This window comes from Thalassophryne amazonica, chromosome 6 (genome assembly GCF_902500255.1).
Source record: "Thalassophryne amazonica chromosome 6, fThaAma1.1, whole genome shotgun sequence".
NCBI classification, from domain to species: Eukaryota; Metazoa; Chordata; class Actinopteri; order Batrachoidiformes; family Batrachoididae; genus Thalassophryne; species Thalassophryne amazonica.
This window is the reverse complement of record NC_047108.1, coordinates 48,135,122-48,161,886: the sequence shown is the minus strand read 5'-3', so window position 1 is coordinate 48,161,886 and position 26,765 is coordinate 48,135,122. Positions and strand designations below refer to the sequence as shown.

Here is a 26,765-nt window from a genome sequence, read left to right as displayed (position 1 = left end):
GTCAAAGGTAACTTTCAGTCTTTTCAAAAGGTCCGCGCAGATAAGTATGTTATCTTCATTAAAATGAGCTGTAATTTTACAAGATGTTTCTAAAGTCTACATTATAATGTTTGGTTTTCAGTAGAAACTAAATTTTGTCAGTTTAGTTTGGGTGGCCCTATGCTTTTAAGCAGGGGTGCCCACGTTTTTTCTTCTTGTGAGCTACTTTTAAAATGACCAAGTCGGAATGATCTACCTACAGTACATTACAAATGGGTTGAGCCAGATGCTCATTTCACACGAGTATCCAGTATGGTTTAAGCATTTTGACGAGTACGAGCATGATATGAGTAAAACTCATCAATATCTGTGCTCGTGCTGAAGGAAAATCCTCATTGGCTAACTGACTGTCTTCACGCTCTGGGATTGGCTAGTCATACACAGCGCCTGCCCCTCCCTACACAGACACGTCTCTGCAGCCTCTTGCACACACACAGACAGGGACTGAGCTCTCTGTGCTTGACTCTGTCTCACGTTGCTCTCTCAGTACTCCTTAAGTTTTCTTCAGCTCACCTCTTTTTCAGTTTGTATGATATTTAAAGTTACTTGGTGAACTTATTTTGTAACGTACGGGGTGCATTTGACAAGACAGAGCAGAAAACGGGTCGTGTCGCGCCGGTCAATGTCTCTACTCTGGTTGGGGTTTTTTTTTTTTTACCATTTGTTTGCTCTTTGTTTTGCTGGTGATATAAAGTCAGTTGGAAAACTTTGCTCCTACTGAACGCGGTGCTTTTGAGAAGAATACAGTGAACAAGGCTGACATTATTTTCCTGTTTGCCATCACTGGATGTTTGCATGAATCACAAAGTTCACACAGATCATTAAAAAATAAACAGTCTTACAGACCACTTACACACATACACACATATTGCTGAACACACAAAGTGGCCAATATTAATATTTTTATTGAATGTGGCTGCATGCAGTATCTGACACTTTCTCACTGCAGTTCATAAAAATAAATTGGTAAGTAGAGCAACCTCTCTCTTTCTCCTTCTCACACAGTCACACAGACACACATGCACACACAGACAGTCATACACACAGAGACAGTCATGCGCACATACATCTTAATCAATATTGTTTAACTTTGTGTGGCAAAAAAAATGACAATGTTAGGTAGTAAAAATAAATAAATAATTGGGAAAAAAATCACAGTTTGATCATCAAATTTAAAAAAAAGAAAGTTGTGTTGAGTATGACAACTTTTCTTCATGCATACTTAGTTCATAATTTCCTGCTACATTGAATGTCAATTCTGAGGCTGTTCTGTTATTCATTCATACACTTAAGAATATTTATATTCTGAGTTTATAAAAAGTTGTTAATAGTTCCTTTACTGTTGTGATCAAAAACATTTAATCTCAATTCTGAGGTTGTTCTGTAAGTATTCATTCATGCACTTAAGAATATTCATGTTCTGAGTTAATAAAAAACTTGTTCTGCAAATAGTTCTCTTACTTTTGTGATCAAAAACATTGATTTGAATCTCAATTTTGAGGCTGTTCTGTAAATAGTTTTCAAATAAACAATAAATATAGCAACTTCTGATCAATCCAAATCAATTTCAGACTTAAAATAATGTACTGATTTAAGCCCAGGGTTGGGAGGGTTACTTTAAAAATGTATTCCGATACAGTTACTAGTTACCTGTTGAAAAATGTTGTCAGTAATGTAATCCAAGTACATAATATTAAAGTAATGTAATTTGATTACTTTCAGTTACTTCTGGATTACTCCAATATCAAATATGCTAATACAGACAAAAAAAAAAAAACTAAATATAAATAGTCTTGACCACATAGTACAGTTTATTAAGCAAAAATAAAACTTTCTTTTACATGGCATGCTCTGTTTTACTTCACATTATGAATTAAGAGCGCCACAATATTGTTTTAAACACACCCAGTGTTCACCTGCTAAATTTTCAACAAAAAATGCCAAACAAATGAAGGATAATGAAAACTCAGGCTGTGTGCGGATGAATTTGTAATTAAAAGTGGCTTGCAGAACAATATACAAAACAAAAAAAAATTCTGCTACTTGTTCAGTAAACATAAAATTATCTTACTTTAGTCTTTCACATGGCATTCGCACCATGTTTAACATATCAGTCCACTTATTGAACTTTCAAAATAAGAACAACAGCATAATGAAAACCATTAAGTAAATAGTGTCAGTAAGGAGGCATGGTCGCCATTTTAATTCCGGGCAAGTTAGTGATTTGCGAACATAGAAGTTCAAGAAACAGGTGGAATATGCCGGAAGCTGCACATGTTGGCAAAGCCACAAACGGAGGAACAAGGGAGACAATATCTCCTTCCATAAGTAAGTGGTTTTGGTTCTTCTTGTCACTTTGTCCGTGATATTTGGGTGATAGACAGCTGTATGTCTCCTGCCGTACCTGTGTCACCCGATGACACGGACCATTAACTCTGCACTTATGTCTAGTTGATATTTTCCACTGCTAGACCAATGTCTAGTTAAAATACTTGTCGTTAGTGATTAAAATTGTTCGACAAGACTGGGGATTTTTTTTTTTATTTGCACCTTAAAATAATGAGATGATAATGACCCGCGCTGTGCCGCTCACAGTCACACCCACACATAGAGATGTGTACCCACACCACTGACTTCATGAATGAAACTCGGTCAATAAAGGATAATTGTGTAAAAATATAATATGTATACAACCCCTGGCCAAAATTATGGAATCACCGGCCTCGGAGGATGTTCATTCAGTTGTTTAATTTTGTAGAAAAAAAGCAGATCACAGACATGACACAAAACTAAAGTCATTTTAAATGGCAACTTTCTGGCTTTAAACAACACTATAAGAAATCAGGATAAAAAATTGTGGCAGTCAGTAACGGTTACTTTTTTAGACCAAGCAAAGGGAAAAAATATGGAATCACTCAATTCTGAGGAAAAAATTATGGAATCATGAAAAACAAAAGAACGCTCCAACACATCACTAGTATTTTGTTGCACCACCTCTGGCTTTTATAACAGCTTACAGTCTCTGAGGCATGGACTTAATGAGTGACAAACAATACTCTTCATCAATCTGGCTCCAACTTTCTCTGATTGCTGTTGCCAGATCAGCTTTGCAGGTTGGAGCCTTGTCATGGACCATTTTCTTCAACTTCCACCAAAGATTTTCAATTGGATTAAGATCCGGACTATTTGCAGGCCATGACATTGACCCGATGTGTCTTTTTGCAAGGAATGTTTTCACAGGTTTTGCTCTATGGCAAGATGCATTATAATCTTGCAAAATGATTTCATCATCCCCAAACATCCTTTCAATTGATGGGATAAGAAAAGTGCCCAAAATATCAACGTAAACTTATGCATTTATTGATGATGTAATGACAGCCATCTCCCCAGTGCCTTTACCTGACATGCAGCCCCATATCATCAATGACTGTGGAAATTTACATGTTCTCTTCAGGCAGTCATCTTTATAAATCTCATTGGAACGGGACCAAACAAAAGTTCCAGCATCATCACCTTGCCCAATGCAGATTCAAGATTCATCACTGAATATGACTTTCATCCAGTCATCCACAGTCCACGATTGCTTTTCCTTAGCCCATTGTAACCTTGTTTTTTTTTCTGTTTAGGTGTTAATGATGGCTTTTGTTTAGCTTTTCTGTATGTAAATCCCATTTCCTTTAGGCGGTTTCTTACAGTTTTTTTTTCTTTTTTTTTTTTTCTACAAAATTAAACAACTGAATGAACATCCTCCGAGGCCGGTGATTCCATCATTTTTGACAGGGGTTGTATAAATGTATTGTAAAGGTTTTAGGAGTTGCATTGAACAGCAGCAGCAGCAGGATGCCTCAGCTCAGCAGCTTGAACAGCGCAGATCCGTGTAACTTTCAACACTAATATTTGGGAATGTGTGTGAGTGTCAGAGTAAGTTTAATACTTTCCTGACATAATTTAATGCCATTTAATTTTACTGGCTTGATATCCAGGTCAAAATGGCATTTTTTGAACATGTATTTTGCAAGCATTTTTCTGAGTGTGTTCAGTCGCGAATCTCCATTGAAAATGTATTAACATCCGGGTACTTCATCAATATTTTGCCCGGTTAGGAGACGTCAAGTCGCTGCCCATGAAGGGACGTTTTCGTTTCAAAGAAAAAAAGTATTATATACAGATAATATCATAAAATGCATTAAAATTGTAATCCTGCGAACTAATCCCCATTTTTACTAAATATACCTGTAATCTGAATACGTCTTTTTTGCTCTAACTGTAGCGGAATACAGTTACCTTTTTTTTTTGTATCCTAATTACGTAACGCCGTTATATGTATTCCGTAACTCCCCAAGGCTGTTTAAACCCCACCCATTTCGGATTAAACCATGCCCACTTCCAGTTTAAGCCCCACCCACTACAAGTACAGATGCGGATACAGATCATTTAGATGGTTGAACAGATACAGATAGTGGTGTACTCGCTCATCCCTAGAAAAAATGTCTGTGTCAAGCTCACTGCAGATGTGCTGTCATCACTGCGCTTTGAGACACAGAGAGATGACTGTTTTTCAGCTGCTGCACAAAACAGTGGATTAACAGCTCGCAGCATCAAATGCTAAAAGTGGACAAAGTGGCCAGTTCAGATGGACCCCTGACCTCCCCCTGACTACGGGCCCTTTTTAATGCCGTGCGATATACCCGCTCTATCTTTGTGATCGACTGGTTGCTTGCTATCAACGTATTGGGCACTCCTGCTTTTAAGTTTATTCATTTGCATTAAAAATATAATCCAGCTGGATGGAAATCTTATATGGAATTAAAATGCATAAATCTTTGGAGTTGGCTTTATTTTGGGCTTGGGAGATTTTATTTTAATTTCATTTTTGTTACATTCTTGGTCCTTCATAATTAATTTACTCTTGTCAAAGCAGCATCAATTTATAGGCTAGCTTTTCGAGAACTGCCTTGTCCAGACAGCTTTACTATGGAGTGCCATACTGTTTGTATTTCTTAATGGATGATGTCATTGAAGTCCAAGACATGTTCAGTGACTTGGAAATATTCATGTGTTCATCCCCAAACTTGTCTCAAGAAACATGGTTGATGATTTCAAAATTCAAAATAATAATAATAATGCTCCCGTTAGGGGTCGACCACAACATAGCAATCTCACCCTGACCATCTGTATCTTCCTCTGTCACACCAACCACCTGCATGTCCTCCTTCAGCACATCCATAAACCTCCTCTTTGGACTCCCTCTTCTCCTGCCTGGTGGCTCTATCCTCGGCATCCTTCTCCCTGTATACCTTGGGTCCCTCCTCTGCACATGTCCAAACCATCTTAAGCTCGCCTCTGACTTTGTCTCCAAATCGTCCCACCTAAACTGTCCCTCTGATATGTTAATTCCTAATCCTGTCTGTTCTCGTCACTCCCAAAGAGAATCACATCTTCAGCTCTGCCACCTGTCTTTTTGTTAGTGACACCATCTCTAAGCCATAGAACATAGATGGTCTAACGACTGTCTTGTAAACTTTCCCTTTCACTCTTACAGGTATTGTTTGGTTATAAAACACTCCTGCCACCTTTCTCCACACACTCCACCCTGATTGCACTCTCTTCTTCACCCCTCTACCACACGCTCCATTACTTTGAACTCTTGTCCCCAATATTAAACCCATCTACTTTCACCACTTCTACTCCTTGTAACTGCCCTGTTCCACTGGGCTCCTACTCATTCACACACATGTACTCAGTCTTGCTCCTACTGACTTTCATTCATCTTCTCTCCAGAGCATATCTCCACATCTCCAGGCTAGAATCAACCTGCTCTCTACTCTTACTACAGATTGCAGTGTCATCTGCAAACATCATAGTCCATGGAGACTTCTGGCTGATCTCATCTGTCAACCTGTCCATCACCATTGCGAACAAGAAAGGACTCAGAGGTGATCCTTGGCGTAATCCCACCTCCACCTCAATTGAATCTGTCATTCCTACTGCGCATCTCACTCTTGTCACACTGTCCTTGTACATGTCCTGCACTACCCTCACATACTTCTCTGCCACTCTGGACTTCCTCATGCAATACCTCTTGACACCCTGTCACAAGTTTTCTCTATATCCACAAACACAAATGGTAACTCCTTCTGGCCTTCTCTCTACTTCTCCATCAGTATTCTCTGAGCAAACTTCGAATTCTGTAGTGCTCGTTCTCTGCATGAAACCATATTGTTGCTCACAGATCTTTACTTGTTTTCTAAGGCTAGCTTATGCTACTCTTTCCCATAACTTCATGTTGTAGCTGATCATCTTTATGCCTCTGTAGTTACTGCAGCACTGCACATCACCTTGTTCTTAAAAATAGGAACCAGCATACTTCATCTCCCCTCCTCAGGCATCCTCTCACTTTCTAAGATTTTATTAAACAGTGTAGTTAGAAATTCCACTGCTGTCTCTCCTGGACATTTCCATGCCTCCACTGGAATGTCATCTGGACCAACTGCCTTTCCACTCTTCATCCTCTTCATAGCTGCCCTCACTTAATCCTTACACCTGATTTACTCCCTCCACATTATCCAGCCTTTTTTCTCTCTCATTTTCTTCATTCATCAGCTCCTCAAAATATTCCCTCCACCTTCTCATGCTCTCCTCGCTTGTCAGCACATTACCATGTGCATCTTTTACCACCCTAACCTGCTGCACATCCTTTCCAGGTCTGTCACTTTGTCTGGCCAATCAGTACAAGTTCTTTTCTCCTTCCTTACTGTTCACCTTCTTGTAGAGCTCGCTATATGCTTTTTCCTTAGCTTTTGCCATTTCTCTTTTCACCTTACACCGTGTCTCCTGTCTATTTTCTTAATCTCTGACTATCTCTGTTCTTTTTTGCCAGCTTCTTTCTCCTTATGCGTCCCTGGACATCTTCCTTTCTCCGCCAAGTCTCCTTGTCTTCCTTCCACAGTACCTTCCTCGCTGTCTCCCCTCACCACATCTGCAGTACATTTCCAGTTGTCCAAATTGCTTCTCCTCCATCCAGTGCCACTCTCACCTGCTCACTGAGTTCCACACAACAGTCTTCCTCGTTTAGCTTCTACCATTTGATCCTTTGTTGAGCTCTTACTTGCTTCTTCAAGTCATCCTACAAACCACCATCCGATGCTGTCTAAGTACACTCTCCCCTGCCACCACCTTACAGTCTCTAATTTCTTTTAGCTTGCATCTCCTACACAGAATGAAGTCCCCCTGTATGCAACTTCCTCCATTCTTGTATGTCACCCTGTGCTCCTGGCTTTTCTTAAAGTAGATATTCACCACAGACATTTCTTTTGTTTTTGCAAAATCATCTACCATCTGACCTTGATACCATATCTACCAATTACTTCCTCATCACCTCTGTTCCCTTCACCAACATGCCCATTGAAGTCTGCTCCTATCACCACTCTTTCATCTAACTCACTCCAGAAATCTTCTTTCTCCTTCATCTCACAACCAAACTGTGGGGTATATGCACTGACGATATTCATCATCACCCCTTCAGTTTCCAACTTCACATTCATCACCCTTTCAGACACTCACTTAACCTTCAACACACTCTTAACAGCCTCTTCTTTTAAAGTGACCCCAACACCATTTCCCTTCCTATCCACACCATGATAGAACAACTTGAACTCACCGCCTATGCGCCTGCTCTTACTTTTCTTCCATTTGGTCTCTTGCACACACAATACATCTACCTTTCTCCTCTCCATTATATCAGCCAGTTCTCTTCCTTTACCGGTCATCAATCAATCAATTTTTTTATATAGCGCCAAATCACAACAAACAGTTGCCCCAAGGCGCTTTATATTGTAAGGCAAGGCCATACAATAATTATGTAAAACCCCAACGGTCAAAACGACCCCCTGTGAGCAAGCACTTGGCTACAGTGGGAAGGAAAAACTCCCTTTTAAACAGGAAGAAACCTCCAGCAGAACCAGGCTCAGGGAGGGGCAGTCTTCTGCTGGACTGGTTGGGGCTGAGGGAGAGAACCAGGAAAAAGACATGCTGTGGAGGGGAGCAGAGATCGATCACTAATGATTAAATGCAGAGTGGTGCATACAGAGCAAAAAGAGAAAGAAACAGTGCATCATGGGAACCCCCCAGCAGTCTACGTCTATAGCAGCATAACTAAGGGATGGTTCAGGGTCACCTGATCCAGCCCTAACTATAAGCTTTAGCAAAAAGGAAAGTTTTAAGCCTAATCTTAAAAGTAGAGAGGGTGTCTGTCTCCCTGATCTGAATGGGAGCTGGTTCCACAGGAGAGGAGCCTGAAAGCTGAAGGCTCTGCCTCCCATTCTACTCTTACAAACCCTAGGAACTACAAGTAAGCCTGCAGTCTGAGAGCGAAGTGCTCTATTGGGGTGATATGGTACTACGAGGTCCCTAAGATAAGATGGGACCTGATTATTCAAAACCAAAGTAAGAAGAAGAATTTTAAATTCTATTCTAGAATTAACAGGAAGCCAATGAAGAGAGGCCAATATGGGTGAGATATGCTCTCTCCTCCTAGTCCCCGTCAGTACTCTAGCTGCAGCATTTTGAAATAACTGAAGGCTTCTTAGGGTACCCTTCATACAACCTGATAATAATGAATTACAATAGTCCAGCCTAGAGGAAATAAATGCATGAATTAGTTTTTTCAGCATCACTCTGAGACAAGACCTTTCTGATTTTAGAGATATTGCGTAAATGCAAAAAAGCAGTCCTACATATTTGTTTAATATGCGCTTTGAATGACATATCCTGATCAAAAATGACTCCAAGATTTCTCACAGTATTACTAGAGGTCAGGGTAATGCCATCCAGAGTAAGGATCTGGTTAGACACCATGTTTCTAAGATTGTGGGGCCAAGTACAATAACTTCAGTTTTATCTGACTTTAAAAGCAGGAAATTAGAGGTCATCCATGTCTTTATGTCTGTAAGACAATCCTGCAGTTTAGCTAATTGGTGTGTGTCCTCTGGCTTCATGGATAGATAAAGCTGGGTATCATCTGCGTAACAATGAAAATTTAAGCAATACCGTCTAATAATACTGCCTAAGGGAAGCATGTATAAAGTGAATAAAATTGGTCCTAGCACAGAACCTTGTGGAACTCCATAATTAACTTTAGTCTGTGAAGAAGATTCCCCATTTACATGAACAAATTGTAATCTATTAGACAAATATGATTCAAACCACCGCAGCGCATTGCCTTTAATACCTATGGCATGCTCTAATCTCTGTAATAAAATTTTATGGTCAACAGTATCAAAAGCAGCACTGAGGTCTAACAGAACAAGCACAGAGATGAGTCCACTGTCCGAGGCCATAAGAAGATCATTTGTAACCTTCACTAATGCTGTTTCTGTACTATGATGAATTCTAAAACCTGACTGAAACTCTTCAAATAGACCATTCCTCTGCAGATGATCAGTTAGCTGTTTTACAACTACCCTTTCAAGAATTTTTGAGAGAAAAGGAAGGTTGGAGATTGGCCTATAATTAGCTAAGATAGCTGGGTCAAGTGATGGCTTTTTAAGTAATGGTTTAATTACTGCCACCTTAAAAGCCTGTGGTACATAGCCAACTAACAAAGATAGATTGATCATATTTAAGATCGAAGCATTAAATAATGGTAGGGCTTCCTTGAGCAGCCTGGTAGGAATGGGGTCTAATAAACATGTTGATGGTTTGGATGAAGTAACTAATGAAAATAACTCAGAACAATCGGAGAGAAAGAGTCTAACCAAATACCGGCATCACTGAAAGCAGCCAAAGATAACAATACGTCTTTGGGATGGTTATGAGTAATTTTTTCTCTAATAGTTAAAATTTTGTTAGCAAAGAAAGTCATGAAGTCATTACTAGTTAAAGTTAATGGAATACTCAGCTCAATAGAGCTCTGACTCTTTGTCAGCCTGGCTACAGTGCTGAAAAGAAACCTGGGGTTGTTCTTATTTTCTTCAATTAGTGATGAGTAGAAAGATGTCCTAGCTTACGGAGGGCTTTTTCATAGAGCAACAGACTCTTTTTCCAGGCTAAGTGAAGATCTTATAAATTAGTGAGACGCCATTTCCTCTCCAACTTACGGGTTATCTGCTTTAAGCTACGAGTTTGTGAGTTATACCACGGAGTCAGGCACTTCTGATTTAAAGCTCTCTTTTTTAGAGGAGCTACAGCATCCAAAGTTGTCTTCAATGAGGATGTAAAACTATTGACGAGATACTCTATCTCACTTACAGAATTTAGGTAGCTACTCTGCACTGTGTTAGTATATGGCATTAGAGAACATAAAGAAGGAATCATATCCTTAAACCTAGTTACAGCGCTTTCTGAAAGACTTCTAGTGTAATGAAACTTATTCCCCACTGCTGGGTAGTCCATCAAAGTAAATGTAAATGTTATTAAGAAATGATCAGACAGAAGGGAGTTTTCAGGGAATACTGTTAAGTCTTCTATTTCCATACCATAAGTCAGAACAAGATCTAAGATATGATTAAAGTGGTGGGTGGACTCATTTACTTTTTGAGCAAAGCCAATAGAGTCTAATAATAGATTAAATGCAGTGTTGAGGCTGTCATTCTCAGCATCTGTGTGGATGTTAAAATCGCCCACTATAATTATCTTATCTGAGCTAAGCACTAAGTCAGACAAAAGGTCTGAAAATTCACAGAGAAACTCACAGTAACGACCAGGTGGACGATAGATAATAACAAATAAAACTGGTTTTTGGGACTTCAATTTGGATGGACAAGACTAAGAGTCAAGCTTTCAATGAATTAAAGCTCTGTCTGGGTTTTTGATTAATTAATAAGCTGGAATGGAAGATTGCTGCTAATCCTCCGCCCCGGCCCGTGCTACGAGCATTCTGACAGTTAGTGTGACTCGGGGGTGTTGACTCATTTAAACTAACATATTCATCCTGCTGTAACCAGGTTTCTGTAAGGCAGAATAAATCAATATGTTGATCAATTATTATATCATTTACCAACAGGGACTTAGAAGAGAGAGACCTAATGTTTAATAGACCACATTTAACTGTTTTAGTCTGTGGTGCAGTTGAAGGTGCTATATTATTTTTTCTTTGAATGCTGGTCATACTGCCAGCATTCAAAGTCGACACTCTCACTTCCACCCTTTTAGTTTTCCTCTTCTTTCTCAGTCTCATGTTTTCCTCTCCTTTGCTCAGCAGTAGCCCAGTTTCCACCAGCACCCTATTGGCCAATGGCACCGGTTGCGGTCATTGTTAACCCGGGCCTCTACCGATCCTTCTTTATTTTGTCCAATTACATGTGGCCTCTGAAAATTGATTGACAATATATCAAAATGGCTGTAATTATTGAAATGTTAATGAGATATTTTTGTTAAACCCCAAATTAAAGCTGAAAGTCTACACTGTGAGAACATCTTGGTGGTTGCATTTCTACTCCTCTGTGGTGGTGCGCGTAGCTCAGTGGATAAGGAGCTGGCCTGTCTATATGTAGAGCTCAATGGCTCTCATGCCGCCTGTCTGCATTGCAGAAGACACTTCACCTGCATTGTCTTAGTCTGCAGAGCTCTGACTGGGTACCGGCGTTGTCCGGGGAAGTAGCCTGCATCGGACAGGTGTCCTGCCCGAGTTATTGAGTCTCATCTGCTTTCTCAAACAGACCTCAGACCTGACTGTATTATACTCGACCTTACATAGAGCATGCTGTTCTGTTATCAGTTTTCCTTTGATTATTAATCTTTGGGTGAGTAAACAACAGCTGTGCTTGCTCTGACTTGTGTGAGTTATATTTTGATAGATGACTGGTGTCATATATTTATGCGAAGTGTGTGCACGTGCACTTGCTGCATGGACTGTTGGCATTTGGTCTACACCAGCTTGCTCTGTTTATCTCTGAGCGGTGACTCTGGAGCTGTGGACTCCTTATGTGCGACATGTGTGCTTACTGTTGACTGTTGATTATTTTTCTTTTGCTTACATTTTTTAAATTACATCATCAATATAAAACCAAATGCATTACACCAATGAAACATCGAGAATACGGTTAAAATGCTTCTTTGCATGTAGTCCTTACAGGGCTGGTAAGCAGACCAGTCCCAGGTTTGGACAAACATCACACGTTGTGTTTGGAATAATGTGTCTGTGTGTGTGTTTTGTCTGTCAGGGTGTGTAGTGAAGCTCTGGCCTACTTCATCAGTCTGACCTCAGAGAGCCACAGAGAGGCCTGGAACTGCCTTCTGATGCTGCTGCTCACCAGGACACTGCGGCTACCCGACGACAAGGCAGGAACACAAATTATTTCTTCAACCACAGTAGTGTTGTAACAGTGCACCGACTACAGCAAAGCACAATGAACCAAATAATAACCTTCAACTATGTTTAGTTTTCTGAATAATTTTCTTCAGACTTGATCAAAAGTTATTGTCATTGGATAAATTTATTGTGGTCTTATTGGTATTAAAACATCCCCATTTTCTGTGACCCACACAATCACTCAGATTGTCAAGAGGTTAGAGAGGTGGGCTTGTGACCACAGAATCCTTGATTTGAATCCCAGCCAGACCGGAAAAATCACTGAAGGCCCTTAAGTAAAGTTGTTAATCCCAACATTGCTCTGGTGTACAGTTTAGTGCCTTGCATGCTGACACTGGACGGTGTGTGCGAAGGTGTGGGTGAAAGTGAGGCACCACTGTAAAGTGCTTTGAGTTTGCATCAGATGTAAATAAATAAATAAATGAATAAATAAACACTACAAAAATACAGGCCATTTCCCATTCATTGTTAAAGTAAAATTTTGAGATACAGCCTTATTCCAAAATAGAGTAAAATATTTTTCCTTTCAAAATTTGACTCACAACACCCCATAATGACAACATGAAAATTTTTTTTTCCTACAAATTTATTAAAAATAAAAAAAAACTAAGGAATCACTCGTACGTAAGTATTCACACCCTTTGCTTAAGACTTTGTTGATGCACCTTTGGCAACAATTACAGCCTCAAGTCTTCTTGAATATGATGCCACAAGTTTAGTGAACCTGTCTTTGGGTATTTTTGCCCATTCCTCTTTGCAACACCTCTCCAGCTCCATCAGGTTGCATGGGCAGCGTCGGTGCACAGCCACTTACAGATCTCCAGAGATGTTCAAATCGGATTCAGGTCTGGGCTCTGGCTGGGCCACTCAAGGACATTCACAGAGTTGTCCTCAAGCTACTCCTGTGATATCTTGGCTGTGTGCTTAGGGTCATTGTCCTGCTGAAAGATAAACTGTCGCCCCAGTCTGAGATCAAGAGCTCTCTGGAGCGGGTTTTCATCCAGGATGTCTCTGTACGTTGCTGCATTCATCTTTCTCTCAATACTGACTAGTCTCCCAGTTCCTGCTGCTGAAAAACATCCCCACAGCATGATGCTGCCACCACCATGCTTCACTGTAGGGATGGTACCAGGTTTCCTGGAGACATGATGCCTGGCATTCACAGCAAAGAGTTCAATCTTTGTCTCATCAAACCAGAGAATTTTGTTTGTCATAGTCTGAGAGTCCTTCAGGTGCCTTTTGGCAAACTCCAGGTGGGCTGCCATGTGCCTTTTATGAAGGAGTGGCTTCTGTCTGGCCACTCTACCATACAGGCCTGATTGGTGAATTGCTGCTGAGATGGTTGTCCCTCTGGAAGGTTCTCCTCTCTCCACAGAGGAATGCTGGAGCTCTGACAGAGTAACCATTGGATTCTTGGCCACCTCCCTGGCAAAGGCCCTTCACCCCCAATCACTCAGTTCAGACGGCGGTCAGCTCTAGGAAGAGTTCTGGTGAATACGAAATTCTTCCATTTAAGGATGATGGAGGTCACTGTGCTCACTGAGACCTTCAAAGCAGCAGAAATGCTTCTGTAGCCTTCCCCAGATTTGTGCATCAAGACAATCCTGTTTGAGGCACACCAGGAGCAATCTTGCAACTCAGGACTTTGTTCAGTGGCACCTTGGTGCTAGCAGTGAGGCTGAAACAAGTATTGATCCTTTATCTTCACCATCCACATTTTGTCTGTTCTTCAGTTCTCGCAATCGTCAAGAAAACTTTATTTTTGGGTGTTTTTGTTTTGTCTGAAAGTCTAAACCCTCAAATACATAATACGAGCAAAGCTTAGTAGACGAAGTCACAAATTGGAAATGGCACAAAACAATCTGGAAATGGCACAAAAAATCTGCCCATAGGGGAAAATGCCACAAACCGGACAACATTGTCGTCAAAAACCACAAACCGATGGTAGGTTCTGCAACAATTATTCATTTTTAAATTATTCTTTGATATATACAAGGATAGTGAAGAACTTTGCTCATTGGGGGGCACTATATCCTAACCTTACGATGGGTGCAAAATGAGTGTGGTATTACTGTTTTGTTTAAAAATGTTTAATTTTCACTGTTGCTGCACTTTGTGTGAAATCCTGAAGAGCTTCGCTCGTCATGTCCGTGACATATACATATTATACAATGAATGATATAAAAGATGATTCATAATCTCATTTTAAAGAAACTGCAATAAAAGTGTCTTTTCATTCATAATATTTTACTTATCAAAATAATGTGCTGCTAGCGTGTGATTTTATTTTTTTTGTGTGCGTTTGTTCGGTTTGTTGGGAATCAGTAAAATATGTGTGGCACATCTGTTTGCGGTGTAATGTGCCAATTGTTGGGCGGCTTTGTTTGTCCACCATCCAATGTCTTTAGTTCAGTGACATATTCTGAACTAAAGTAGCCATATCATGAATGAAAATTTAAAATTGTTTTTAGGACAGGACTTTCTGGACAGGAACATCGAGATAAAACAGAGTTTTGTGTCATTTTTCAGTCAACACTACGTGTCTTCCTCTTTGTCTCTGTGGTTACTGAACCATTCAGCTACCGTCTGTCGTGGACAGTTTCAGATGAACAGATCTGATTCATTAATTTGCATTTGAAGAAAAGCATATTCTACTGATGTAGCTGTTGTGTTTTTAAAGACTGTGTTTTAAGTATAATTTGTTCTCCAGTGCCCCCTCCTGTCGGTTACACTCATAGCAGTAAAAATGAAAATGTCCTCAACAAGTGGAACAGTCTCTGAACTGTGAATCATCCTGGTAATGCTGATCTTAATTTAATTAAATTTATTTAATTTATATTGTGTCAAATCACAACAAAGTTGCCTCAAGGTGCTTCACACAAGTAAGGTCTAACTTTACCAACTCTGAGAGCAAACACACGGGCGACAGTGGTAAGGAAAAACTCCCTCTGATGATTTGAAGAAGAAACCTCAAGCAGACCAAACTCAAAGGGGTGACCCTCTGCTTGGGGCATGCTACCAACACAATTAACAATATGAATATACAGGAAATTTTGGGAGTCCATGCTTGTGCACAGGACGGGAAGCCTGCAGAAGAAGACACCCACTCCCAACTCTTGATGGAGCCACACCTCAAACGGAGAGAAAAAAGTAGAATCTGGTGGCAGAAAGACAACAAATACATTATAATTTGTCTGCATTAAGCAACAAGAAAAGCAGAAGAAATGCTAAGGTGATCGCTGGCCACTAGCCCTAAGCTTCAATAAAAGACCCAGAATTTAGATAAAGTTGACGTGAAAGTCTCTACAGAATCTGACTGTTTTATTGACACAGGGAGATCATTCCGCAAAGCAGGTACCCGATAAGACAAAGCTCTGTGATGCACAGACTTTTTATTCACCCTAGGGACACAAAGTAGTCCTGCACCCTGAGAACACAGTAAGTAGGTAAGCTAAGCAGGGAGATGCTATTCCATGAATAATTTTATAGGTTAATAACAGAACCTTAAAATCTGGTCACACAGGGACAGGAAGCCAGTGAAGAGATGCCAAAATGGGTGTAATGTGGTCAAAGTTTCTGCTTCCTCTCAAAAGTCTGGCAGCAGCATTTTGAACCAGCTGGAGACCCCTAATCCTGGACTGCAGTAAACCAGAAAATAGAACATTGCAGTAGTCCAGTCTAGAAGAAACAAATGCATGAATCAGGGTCTCAGCATCAGCCATAGACAGGACGAATCTTTGCTATATTTCGCAGGTGGAAGAAAGCGGTCCTCATAATATCTCCAATGTGGAGGTCAAAGGACAGCGTAGGATCAGAAATTACCCCAAGGTTCCTCACTTTACTACTAATAATAATTGGAGGCGCCTTTCAAGTCACCCAAGGTCACCTTACAAAAAGTAAAAGCAGAGAAGTAAAAAAAAAAAACCCCACAAACGTTAGTAAAACAAAACATAAAAACAAATGACAGACTCCAGCTAGAGGTCATATGCCAGTTTGAACAGATGGGTTTTGCGTTGGGACTTGAATGTTGTGATGGAGTTTGATTGTCTTATTTGTCAGTGTGATGTATGACACACGAGCCTAGGCTAAGCGTTAACTGGTCAAATTGATGCAGATGTCTCACTGGACCCAGAACCATCATTTCAGTCTTGTCAGAGTTTAAAAGTGGGACATTGCTAGACATCCAGCTTATCTCTGATGAAAGGCAATTTTCTAAGGGTTTTATATGGATGAGATTACCAGTAGTTATTGGCATGTATACCTGAGTATCATCAGCATAGCAATGAAAGGTAACTCAAAATGCCGCAATATGTGCCCAAGGGGTGCTATATAAAGGGAAAAAAGCACGACGGACCTCTCTGGAACCCCAAATTTCATGTCACTAAGGTTAGAGGTAGTGTTATTGTACAAAATCAGTGAGAACAACTGGTCAGGTATCATGTCAACCATGCAAGGGCATTCCCAGTAATCCTAAAATGATTCTCCAGCCTATCGAGTAGAATATGGTGATCCATGGTATCAAACACAGCACTAAGATCTAACAGCACCAGAACTGTAGTGGTGTCCGAATCCATTGCAAGCAGAAGATCATTCACCACTTTAGTGAGAGCTGTCTCTGTGGAATGATATTTTCTAAAAGCAGACTGCAGTGACTCAAAAAGATTATTCTCAGTAAGGTGGTCCATGAGCTGCTATGAAACCACCTTTTCCAGAATTTTAGAGCAAAATGATTGATTTGATATCGGTCTGTAGTTTACTAGGGTCAAGATTAGGTTTCTTAAGTAATGGTTTAATCACTGCAAATTTGAAACATTTAGGAGCAGATCCAGAGGTTAATGAGAGATTAATCATTTCCAGCACAGTCGGCCCAAGAGTGGGCCACAGGTCCTTAAATTAGTGTTGTTGGTATAGGCACAAAATAAGCAGGTTGTGCTTTTTGTAGACATTACAAGTTTCGTCAGCATGTCCAGTGAGATATTATCAAATTCTGTAAATCTAGGCAATACCTCACTGATGGCACCCACCTCAATAGCAGGGTGTAGTGGCTGGGTTAAGGCATGCTGGAATATGTTTAACCTAATGTCATCTATTTTCTTCTCAAAGTCATCTTAGAAATCTTGTGCTGTAAAAGGAGAGCGACTTACAGTTGGTTGTCCATGAATAAGTGTTACCATCGTCTCAAACAAGAACTTTGAGTTATGTTTGTTTTTGTTGATCAATCAGAGTAATAGGTCCGCTTTGTAGCTCGTAGTGCATGCTAGCATCACGCCACGTGAGGTGGAATACTTCTAATTTTGAACCAGACCATTTACATTCTAGTCCTCGAGCCTTATACTTGAGATCATGCAGGTAATTATTTAACCAAGGTGACTGCGTTTTGGGGGGGGTTGTGGTTTTAATACAGGTTGAGGAATCATGTTGAGTGTAGTTTTGAGCGCTGAGTTTAAACTGTCCACAAGACTGTCTACTGATTGGGCATTTTCCAAACATGACACTAAGATATCAGACAGTCTAGCTTCGAGTTCAGTAGTAGTTGAGGAGTTGAAGCATCACCGCAGTGATGAATAAGGTTTTTGCTCCACTAAACACGGCAGTGAAACTCTAAACTTAATAAGACACCACCAATACAAAAGGCATAATGTCAATGTTTGTGCAATACCACGTGCGAGAACCAAATCCCAGATATTTCCACTCATGACCATCTAATCCTGAATGCATTGCTGGAATCCAAATACATTCATATGATCTTTTTACTTTGTTCTAATTGTTGTGTCATTTCCTTTTTTCTTCCAGTTTAAGCCCCATGCTTCCTGCTATTATCACCACTTGTGTGAAATGATGCAGTTTGACCTCATCCCCGAGCTGCGTGCTGTACTCAGGCGTTTCTTCCTGCGCATCGGCTCTGTCTTCCACATATCTGCTCCTGAGGTGGGTCCCTGCTGGACGGCAGCATCCTAAAATGTGTGGAGCGGTACTACAGGAAAAATGAAGCTGCCGGCATTCTTTGGCGATGGCCACTACACCGGAACAGACTTTACTCCTTTCACGCTGAAGCAGTTTACAGAGGGAGATCAGCGTCTGTAGCTTTTCTCACTCTGTTCTCAGTTCCTCTTGTTTCAGAGAGAACAGAAACATTAAAGTGTTGAGTTTTTCTCCCCTTTCCCTCCTGTGTCCCTCCTTTCTCTCTGGGATGAACAGCACTGTGACAGCGCCCCCCTCATCGCACCACTCATATCTCTCACTGCATTGACAGCAAAATAACTGTTAATTTATTTATACTGTATTGTTGAGACCCCTGCATTTTATTTTCTTTTTCCCCTTTGAGCTTGGTGGGTTTTTTGTAATTAAATGTATAAAGGTTGAAAGCAAACAAGCGCTTTACAAAAACCTCTTTTGGCCGCCTGTGCCTGTTGTGAAAACGCTGAGCAGTTTGGTGATGATGTGTGAACACTGATTTCTCTGTGCCCATCGCAAACCATTGTGAATCCCTTTCCTGTCTGTGGTGTTTGGTGGCGGGTTGGTCTTATTGTTACGGTGAAACTGAGCTGCAGGAGACAAACTGTCAACCTCAGAATCAACGACATTGCACAACGTGGTTTGTGGGAAGTCACAGCTCTGACACGACCATCCCCTTACGGCTCATCAAGGAGATTTAAATAGTTTTGGCTGTTATTTAGGATAACTGCTGCTTTACAGTGTAAAGTTTGTTGAAAGCCAGGATACTTCCCTGTGCCATATTAACACTGCACAGCGTTGGACTGAACGTGATGTCAGCTCTTCCTGCGTGGAATTACACTACCCTCAAAACAAAACCGCCAAAAGCTTCACAAAGTCGTGCGCTGGCCTCTGCAGTGACACGGAGGTTGTTTATCTCCCATGTTGTTTTGCACACCTGCTGTCTGCGTGGGGCAGATTCATGCATTACGGCCGCTCGCTGTGGGTGGCTGCTGGAACTCCCGTCAGTGTTGTTGTGTTCAGCAGCAGAATCCAAGCATCCCGGAATGGAGCGAAACCAAAGCTCGCTTCCAGAGATAGGGAAATCTCTTTTGCCTGATTCCATCATACTTATTTACATGCCTTTTTTAAAAAGGAGGATGTATGTAATTATTTAAAGTGCATTTAAATATTTTTGAGAAGCATTCCTTCCCTTGCAACTCTGGATGTCTACTTTTCTTCCCTAAAATTAGGGAGTATATAAATATTTACAGTATATACAGTGAAAGGAAAAACAGTGTAAAGTTTTCATTGTAAAATACATAGAAATGAAACTACTATCTGATTCTATACATAATAATATTGTGATGTAATCTTACAAACATTTGGTGAAGTAATCAATAAATCTCATCTCTGATCTCTGATCCGCTGCATTGACTTGATTCATTTTTAAGTGGTGCAGAATCTTGTATGTCATCATAACCTTTATTTTGAGTATCTCTCATCTTCCCCCACCAATTGACCGGGGTGAGAATTATGTCTTCTCAACAAAGATGAAAATTCAACTCTTGTGCTCCCATTTTTCATGAGGTGTAAAAAATAAATTCCATGCACACATTTATTTATCTCAAAAATTTCTTCAAAGCCATGTTGGTGGGCAGTTCACCAGATAATCTATCCACCTGGCTGGTGTGGTGTATTTTAATTATTAAACAGAATGATTATTGCACAGATGTGCCTTAGAATGCTCGAAATAAAAGGGAAATTAGCCTTTTTGTATGCATAGCATAAATCTGACATATTTTACATAAAAAATGAAAATGGATGTTTTTGTGATCTGTTTTTTTTTTTTTTTTTTTTGATATGTCATTGTAAATGATAGATTCTTGATCAGATGTTGTGGCGAGATTCTTAAATTTGACTTGAGGAAGGATTGACTTAGTTTTATGTCTGATTCAGATCTGCCTCAAATATTTTCTATTTGTGAACAACGGATTTGGTTGGTGTTAACACGGACATGATCCAACAGAAATCTCACCAGATATGCCACATGCTGTCTGAATCTAAACGGTCACCAAATGACCGTTATGTGGTCATTTGGTGTTTTTCAAAAAAATCTGCAAACCCACAAACTCGACTTAAGGTCAAAACCGGTAACGGTGAGAATAAGTCAGTGTTGGATGCTGTGTCTATTTCAAAATGCTGCAGGTTCCCTTGAATGAGAATAATCACAAGCTCTAAGGGGTGAGGTTAAAGGTGTAGTATGACCACACCCCTCTGATGGTGGGTGGGGTTAATGCTGGCTGAGGTGTGTGCACTCTGAGTAGTGTGCCTTTATTGAGAGAGTGGCGTCAACTCAGAACACGGTGCCATTTTGGGTCTAACTGTGCTGAACTACTGAATGAACCTTTAATCTTTTCAACATTTTTTAAAATCATTAACCACATACAACACCACATCCAGGTACAGGTGCTATCAAATATAAAAACAGTTAAGCTATCAAATTTATATAAATTTACAATTTATGATATTTATTTAATTTAAAGCCTGATTTATGCAGCTGCAGCTCTGTAACTCGGTGCCATGCAATAACGTGCGTGACAGTTTTAAAGATCTCCATCTCTGGATTATGCTTTGTTCTGGACAAATTTGACCCCCAACAAGCTTTTCTTTCTACAATCATCACCTCCAAATCAAAGAAACACCTTAGATAGTAACAACTATATAGTTGGAATATTCATTGATTTAAAGAAAGAGTTTGACACAATCACTCAGTTCTACTCAATAAACTGGAAAGATATGGTATCAGGGGAGTGGCTTGGAAATGGATTCAAAGCTATTTAATGGAGAGACAACAGTTTGTGCAGATGGGTGCATTTAAATCTAGATGTTTGGGCATCGCTTGTGGGGTCCCACATGGATCCATATTGGGTCCACATTTTTTTTAATCTTTATATAAATGACATTTTTAATGTGTCACAATTATTAAAATTATTATTATTTGCAGATGACACCAATATATTCTATTCCTGTGATAATTCTAGCAAACTTATTAATGTGGTAAATAGTGAATTAATCTGAAATCCTGGTTGAATATTAATAAATTATCCCTAAATATAAATAAGACTAAAGTCATGTTTTTCGGAAATCATAATGACAATTCTAATTTACCAGTAAATATAGACGGTGTTGAAATAGATAAAGTGTCAGAAATCAAATTTTTAGGGATAACCATTGATAGTAAATTAAGCTGGAAGTCTCATATCAGCCACATACATAAAAAAGTTTCCAAGAATGTTTCTATTATCTACAAAGCAAAATATTTTCTGGATCATTATGCATTATATTTATTGTATTGTTCTTTATCTCTCCTAATTTAACATACTGTATAGAGATCTGAGGCAACAATTACAAAAGTTTGCTACATCCCCTCTCTATACTCCAAAAGCGTGCAATAAGAATCATCTATAAGGTAGGATATCTTGATCACACAAATAGTCTATTTTTGCAATCCAAATGGTTGAAAATGCCAGATTTGGTTAATTTCTACACTGCTCAATTATTATATAAAGCCAGTAAAAACTCATTACCTAGTAATATTCTGTCTTTTTACTCAGAGAGAAGGGAGCTATAATTTCAGGGGATGTGGTAACTTTAAAGTCAAGGCAGTGAGAACTACCAGGAAAAGTTTCTGTGTGTCCGTGTGTGGCATTAAGCTGTGGAATAGTTTGGTACCTCAGCTCAAGCAATGTCCAAATATCCATCAATTCAAAAAAAGATACAAAGAAATGGTTCTATTGAAATACATGAATGAGGAGAGAGGTGCGTGATCATTACGTCTCTAATTTATTTTTATTTAATTTACCTTTGCTTTTTTGCCTTGTCAGCAATAGAAGGGATCTTGCTAAGACACACAAACTTTCATAAAATACCTAGAAATATATTGTACATCAATTTAATTATATATATCATAGCCATAATTGTAAATTATATTATTAAAAAAGAAAATAATAATAATAAAATCTTACTATATGTTTAATATATGTTAACATATTTGCATAATACCTGTTATTGCTGGTGTCGTAACCATGGTCAAAAGTATTATTTTTATACATGGTAATAACTTAGAGAGAGGGGGGAAACATATATATATATATATATGTGTACATATATAAATTTATTGATACATAAAAATACTTTTCTTTCCTCCTTGTCTCCCCCACTTACATCACTATCACCAGATCAGGGCCGGCAAGTGGTGGTCTGTTGCTCGAAGGTCTCCCCCTTCTGCCAGCAGACTCCAAAACCTTGTCTTTTAATGCAGAGCCTAGGACACTCAGCAAAGGGTGGACCTGTGTCAGGGGGCGACCCCTCTCTGGCAGCAGGTTTACAAAATACTTTGCATTGTTTAATGCACCACACACAAGACGAATGGGGAAGGAGGGGAAGGGAAAAATAAAATAATAAATTAATAAAAAAAAAGTTAGGGTAATAAAATAATAAAATAAATGAAATATATTTGTATATATGTGTGTACGTGTATACATGTGTGATGTATGGTGATGTATGTGTGTATTTTGTGTATGTATATCTACATATATATATATATAGAGAGAGAGAGAGAGAGACAGAACTACCATCCACACATACAATAATAATTCTTCTAAATAGTCATTCTCTGAATAAATGTGGGGAACTTATTGATATATGAAAATGACTTAAGGAATGACACCAGCAACATCAATAAAAAAAAAAAAATTTGACAATAATAATAATATTATTATGGTCATTATTACTAACTATTATGGTGGGAATTATTATTATTATTATTATTATTATAGATATTCATCACTAATATATGACATCAATTACATGATAATAAAAAAGGAATATTGGTCACACTCGGTAGTGGTAATAATGTATGGGTGTTTGGGGGTGGGATTAAATAAGCTCGTCTTCTTCCCACCCCTTTTCAGGCTAAATGCGTGTGTGTGTATGTATGTACGTATGTATTTCCTGTTCTTTTCAACCCAATGTGGGTAAATGTGAAAGAAATACTTATTTTGTAAAGCTCGAAATAAATAATCAATCAAAAAAGGTAAGCTGTACATTTTCCTCTTTTTCCGAGTGCTGTAAATGTGTGGACTTTTCTGATCCATTTATCAGTCTGCATACTGTAAAAAGCTATTATGATGACAGATGAAGGATTGAAAGCAGAAAATGTCAAATCACAGCCTTTTGTGTCTGATTTAACAGGTACGCATCCAGGCTACAGGTCTGAGTCTGAGCATGGCGTGAAAAAATTAACGGTGGGGCTTTTAATCACAGAAATGACTCAGGTCCGACTTTCCTCTCATTGGCGAGTGTCAGAGCGCTGAACTTTAATTTGTACCTCTGCACGTCCAGACTGCTCTGGGTTTTTAATGAAAATACATTGCAATCTGATGTGAGTGATATCTATGTAACAGATTAGTTACAGTCAGGAGGCGCTGAACATATACAGGGATTCCTGAATCGGGACCTGCGCCTCATTTAATGACCGGTCAAAATTTCCTCTGAAAATTTTTTCTGCCAAATGTATTTGATCTGAGCAATGGACTCAGACACCACTATGGTTTTGGTGTTGTTAGATCTTAGTGCTGTGTGGATGATCATATTTTGCTCGAATCTTTTTGGGATTACTGGAAGTGCCCTTGCATGGTTGATGTCATACCCGTCCAGTCTTTCTCAATGTGTTTTGTATAATAACACTACCTCTAACCTTAGTGACATGAGATTCAGGGTTCCACAGGGATCCGTTTTAGGCCCCTTGCTTTTCTCCCTGTATGTAGCACCCCTTGGGCGTATACTGCGGCGTTTTGGGATTGCCTCATTGTTATGCTGGTGATACTCAGTTGTACATGCCATTAACTGTGGGAAATCTCATTCCCATAAAACCCCTGGGGGACTGTCTTCTATCAGTGAGAAGCTGGATGTCTAGTAACTTCCTACTTTTAAACTCTGATAAGACTGAAATGATGGTTCTTGGTCCAGCAAGACATCTGCATCAATTTGACCAGCTGGCGCTCAGCCTGGGTTCATGTGTCATACATCATACGGACAAAGTGAGGAACCTTGGGGTAATTTTTGATCCCATGTTGTCCTTTGACCTCCACATCAGGGATGTTACTAAGACTGCTTTTTTCCATCTGCGAAATATAGCGAGGATCCACCCCATTCTGTCTATGGCTGATGCTGAGACCCTGATTATTGCATTTGTTTCTTCTAGATTAGATTATTGTAATGTCCTATTTTCAGGGTTGCCACAGTCCAGCATTAGGGGTCTTCAGCTGGTTCAGAATGCTGCTGCCATACTTTTTACATAAAGCAGAAGATTTGAACATATCACACCCATTTTGGCATCTTTACACTGGCTTCCTGTCTCTGTGAGAGCAGATTTTAAGGTTTTGTTCTTGACTTATGAAGTTGTTTATGGACTGCTGTCATCTTATCTGGCCGATAAGGTAAAACCCTCCGTGCCGGCCTGGGTTTTGCGGTTGCAGGATGCGGGACTGCAATGTGTTCCCAGGGTGAAGAAGTCAGCGGGTCAAAGAGCTTTATCTTATTGTGCACCCGCTCTGTGGAACAGTCTTCCTGCGACCGTGATGCAGTCGGAATCCGTGGACATTTTAGTCTAGAGACTTAAAACCTATTTTTATTCTCTTTCTTATGAATAGCTTTTATTTTTTTCTGTTTTATTCTTTTACTTGTGTTTTAAATTATATATTTAATTTTTTATTTTTGCTTATTTTTAATTTTATATTTGAACTGTGAGGTGCCTTGGGGCAGCTTTTGTTGTGATTTGGCGTTTTATAAGCTGATTAAATTGAATTGAAATGATCAATTATCAAAATGTAATCAGCGTGCGCACTGCAAAAAAAACGATTAAGATATGATGGCAGACGAAGCAGCGAAAGCAGCCAAGTGTCAAATCACAGCCTTCTGCTGCAGCTCAGAGTCTGAACACTGTGTGAAAAAATTAAACGGTCGTTTTTTTAATCAAGGAAATGACTCCGGTCCCACATGTGAGGGGTTTAATGGAAATACATTGTGATCGGATGGGACATTTTGTCCGATGTGAGCGAAAATCCATTGTACAAAATCGGTTATATACGGTGTTTATTACATGGAAAGCAATACAAAAACTTTCCAACTTTTTTTGTCCGGTGACTGCAAATATCCGGTTTATACGATGATGGTTTACAACCACAATTCTAATGAAGTTGGGACGTTGTGTGAAATGTAAATAAAAACAATACAATGATTTGCAAATCCTCTTCAACCTATATTCAATTGAATACACCATAAAGACAAGATATGTAATGTTCAAACTGATAGAGTTTCTGTTTTTGTGCAAATATTTGCTCATTTTGAAATGGATGCCTGCAACACATTTCAAAAAAGCTGGGTCAGGGCAACAAAAGACAGGGAAAGTTGATGAATGCTCAAAGAACACCTGTTTGGAACATTCCACAGGTGAACAGGTTAAGTGGACTCGGATACTACTACAGCATTGGTGTTGTTGGATCTCAGTGCTGCGTTTGACACAGTTGATCATCATATTCTACTTGATAGGCTAGAAAACTGTTTCGGGATTACTGGAACTGGTCTTGTGTGGCTGACGTATTATCTGTCTGGTCGTTCCCATTGTGTTTCGGCGTTTTGGGGTTGCTTTTCATTGTTATGCTGATGATACTCAGTTGTATATGCCGATAGCTGCTGGAAATCCTGTCCACATAAAATCTTTACAGGACTGTCTTGCAGCAGTGAGAAGTTGGATGTCTAGCAACTTTCTACTTTTGAACTCTGATAAGACTGAAATGATGGTTCTTGGCCCAGCAAGACATCGGCACCAATTTGATCAGCTGGCGCTTAGCCTAGGTTCATGTGTTATACATCATACTGACAAAGTGAGGAACCTTGGGGTAATCTTTGATCCTACGTTGTCCTTTGACCTCCACATTAGGGATATTACGAGGACTGCTTTCTTTCATCTGAGAAATATAGCAAAGATTCGCCCCATCCTGTCTATGGCTGATGCTGAGACTCTGATTCACGCATTTGTCTCTTCTTTATTTTCTGGTCTGTCGCAGTCTAGCATTCGAGGACTTCAGTTGGTGCAGAATGCTGCTGCCAGAATTTTGACACAAAGTAGAAGGTTTGACCACATTACCTCCCATTCTGGCATCCCTTCATTGGCTACCGGTTTCTGCCAGATTGGATTTTAAGTTTTATGTTGGTTTATAAAATTGTTCATGGACTGGCGCCTTCCTACTTGGCGGACTTGGTTATGCCCTACGTACCTGCGAGGCCTTTGCGTTCGCAGGGCTTCTGTGTGTTCCGAGGATGAACAAAAAGTCTGTGGGGTATAGAGCCTTTTCCTACCGTGGTCCGGCTCTTTGGAATGATCTACCTGCTGTTATTCGGCAGTCTGACACGGTGG

General features: G+C 39.7%; 1 protein-coding gene across 1 annotated transcript in view; it reads left to right on the top strand.

Moving 5' to 3' along the window:
- arfgef2 (ADP-ribosylation factor guanine nucleotide-exchange factor 2 (brefeldin A-inhibited)) overlaps nucleotides 1–19,700 on the top strand; it is a 130,349-nt gene extending 110,649 nt beyond the window's left edge. The window contains 2 exon segments of the mRNA XM_034172132.1: nucleotides 12,201–12,318; nucleotides 18,143–19,700. Coding sequence (XP_034028023.1) covers nucleotides 12,201–12,318; nucleotides 18,143–18,307 — 283 coding nt within the window. The 3' untranslated portion in view covers nucleotides 18,308–19,700.
- The last annotated feature ends 7,065 nt before the right edge of the window (nucleotides 19,701–26,765 follow it).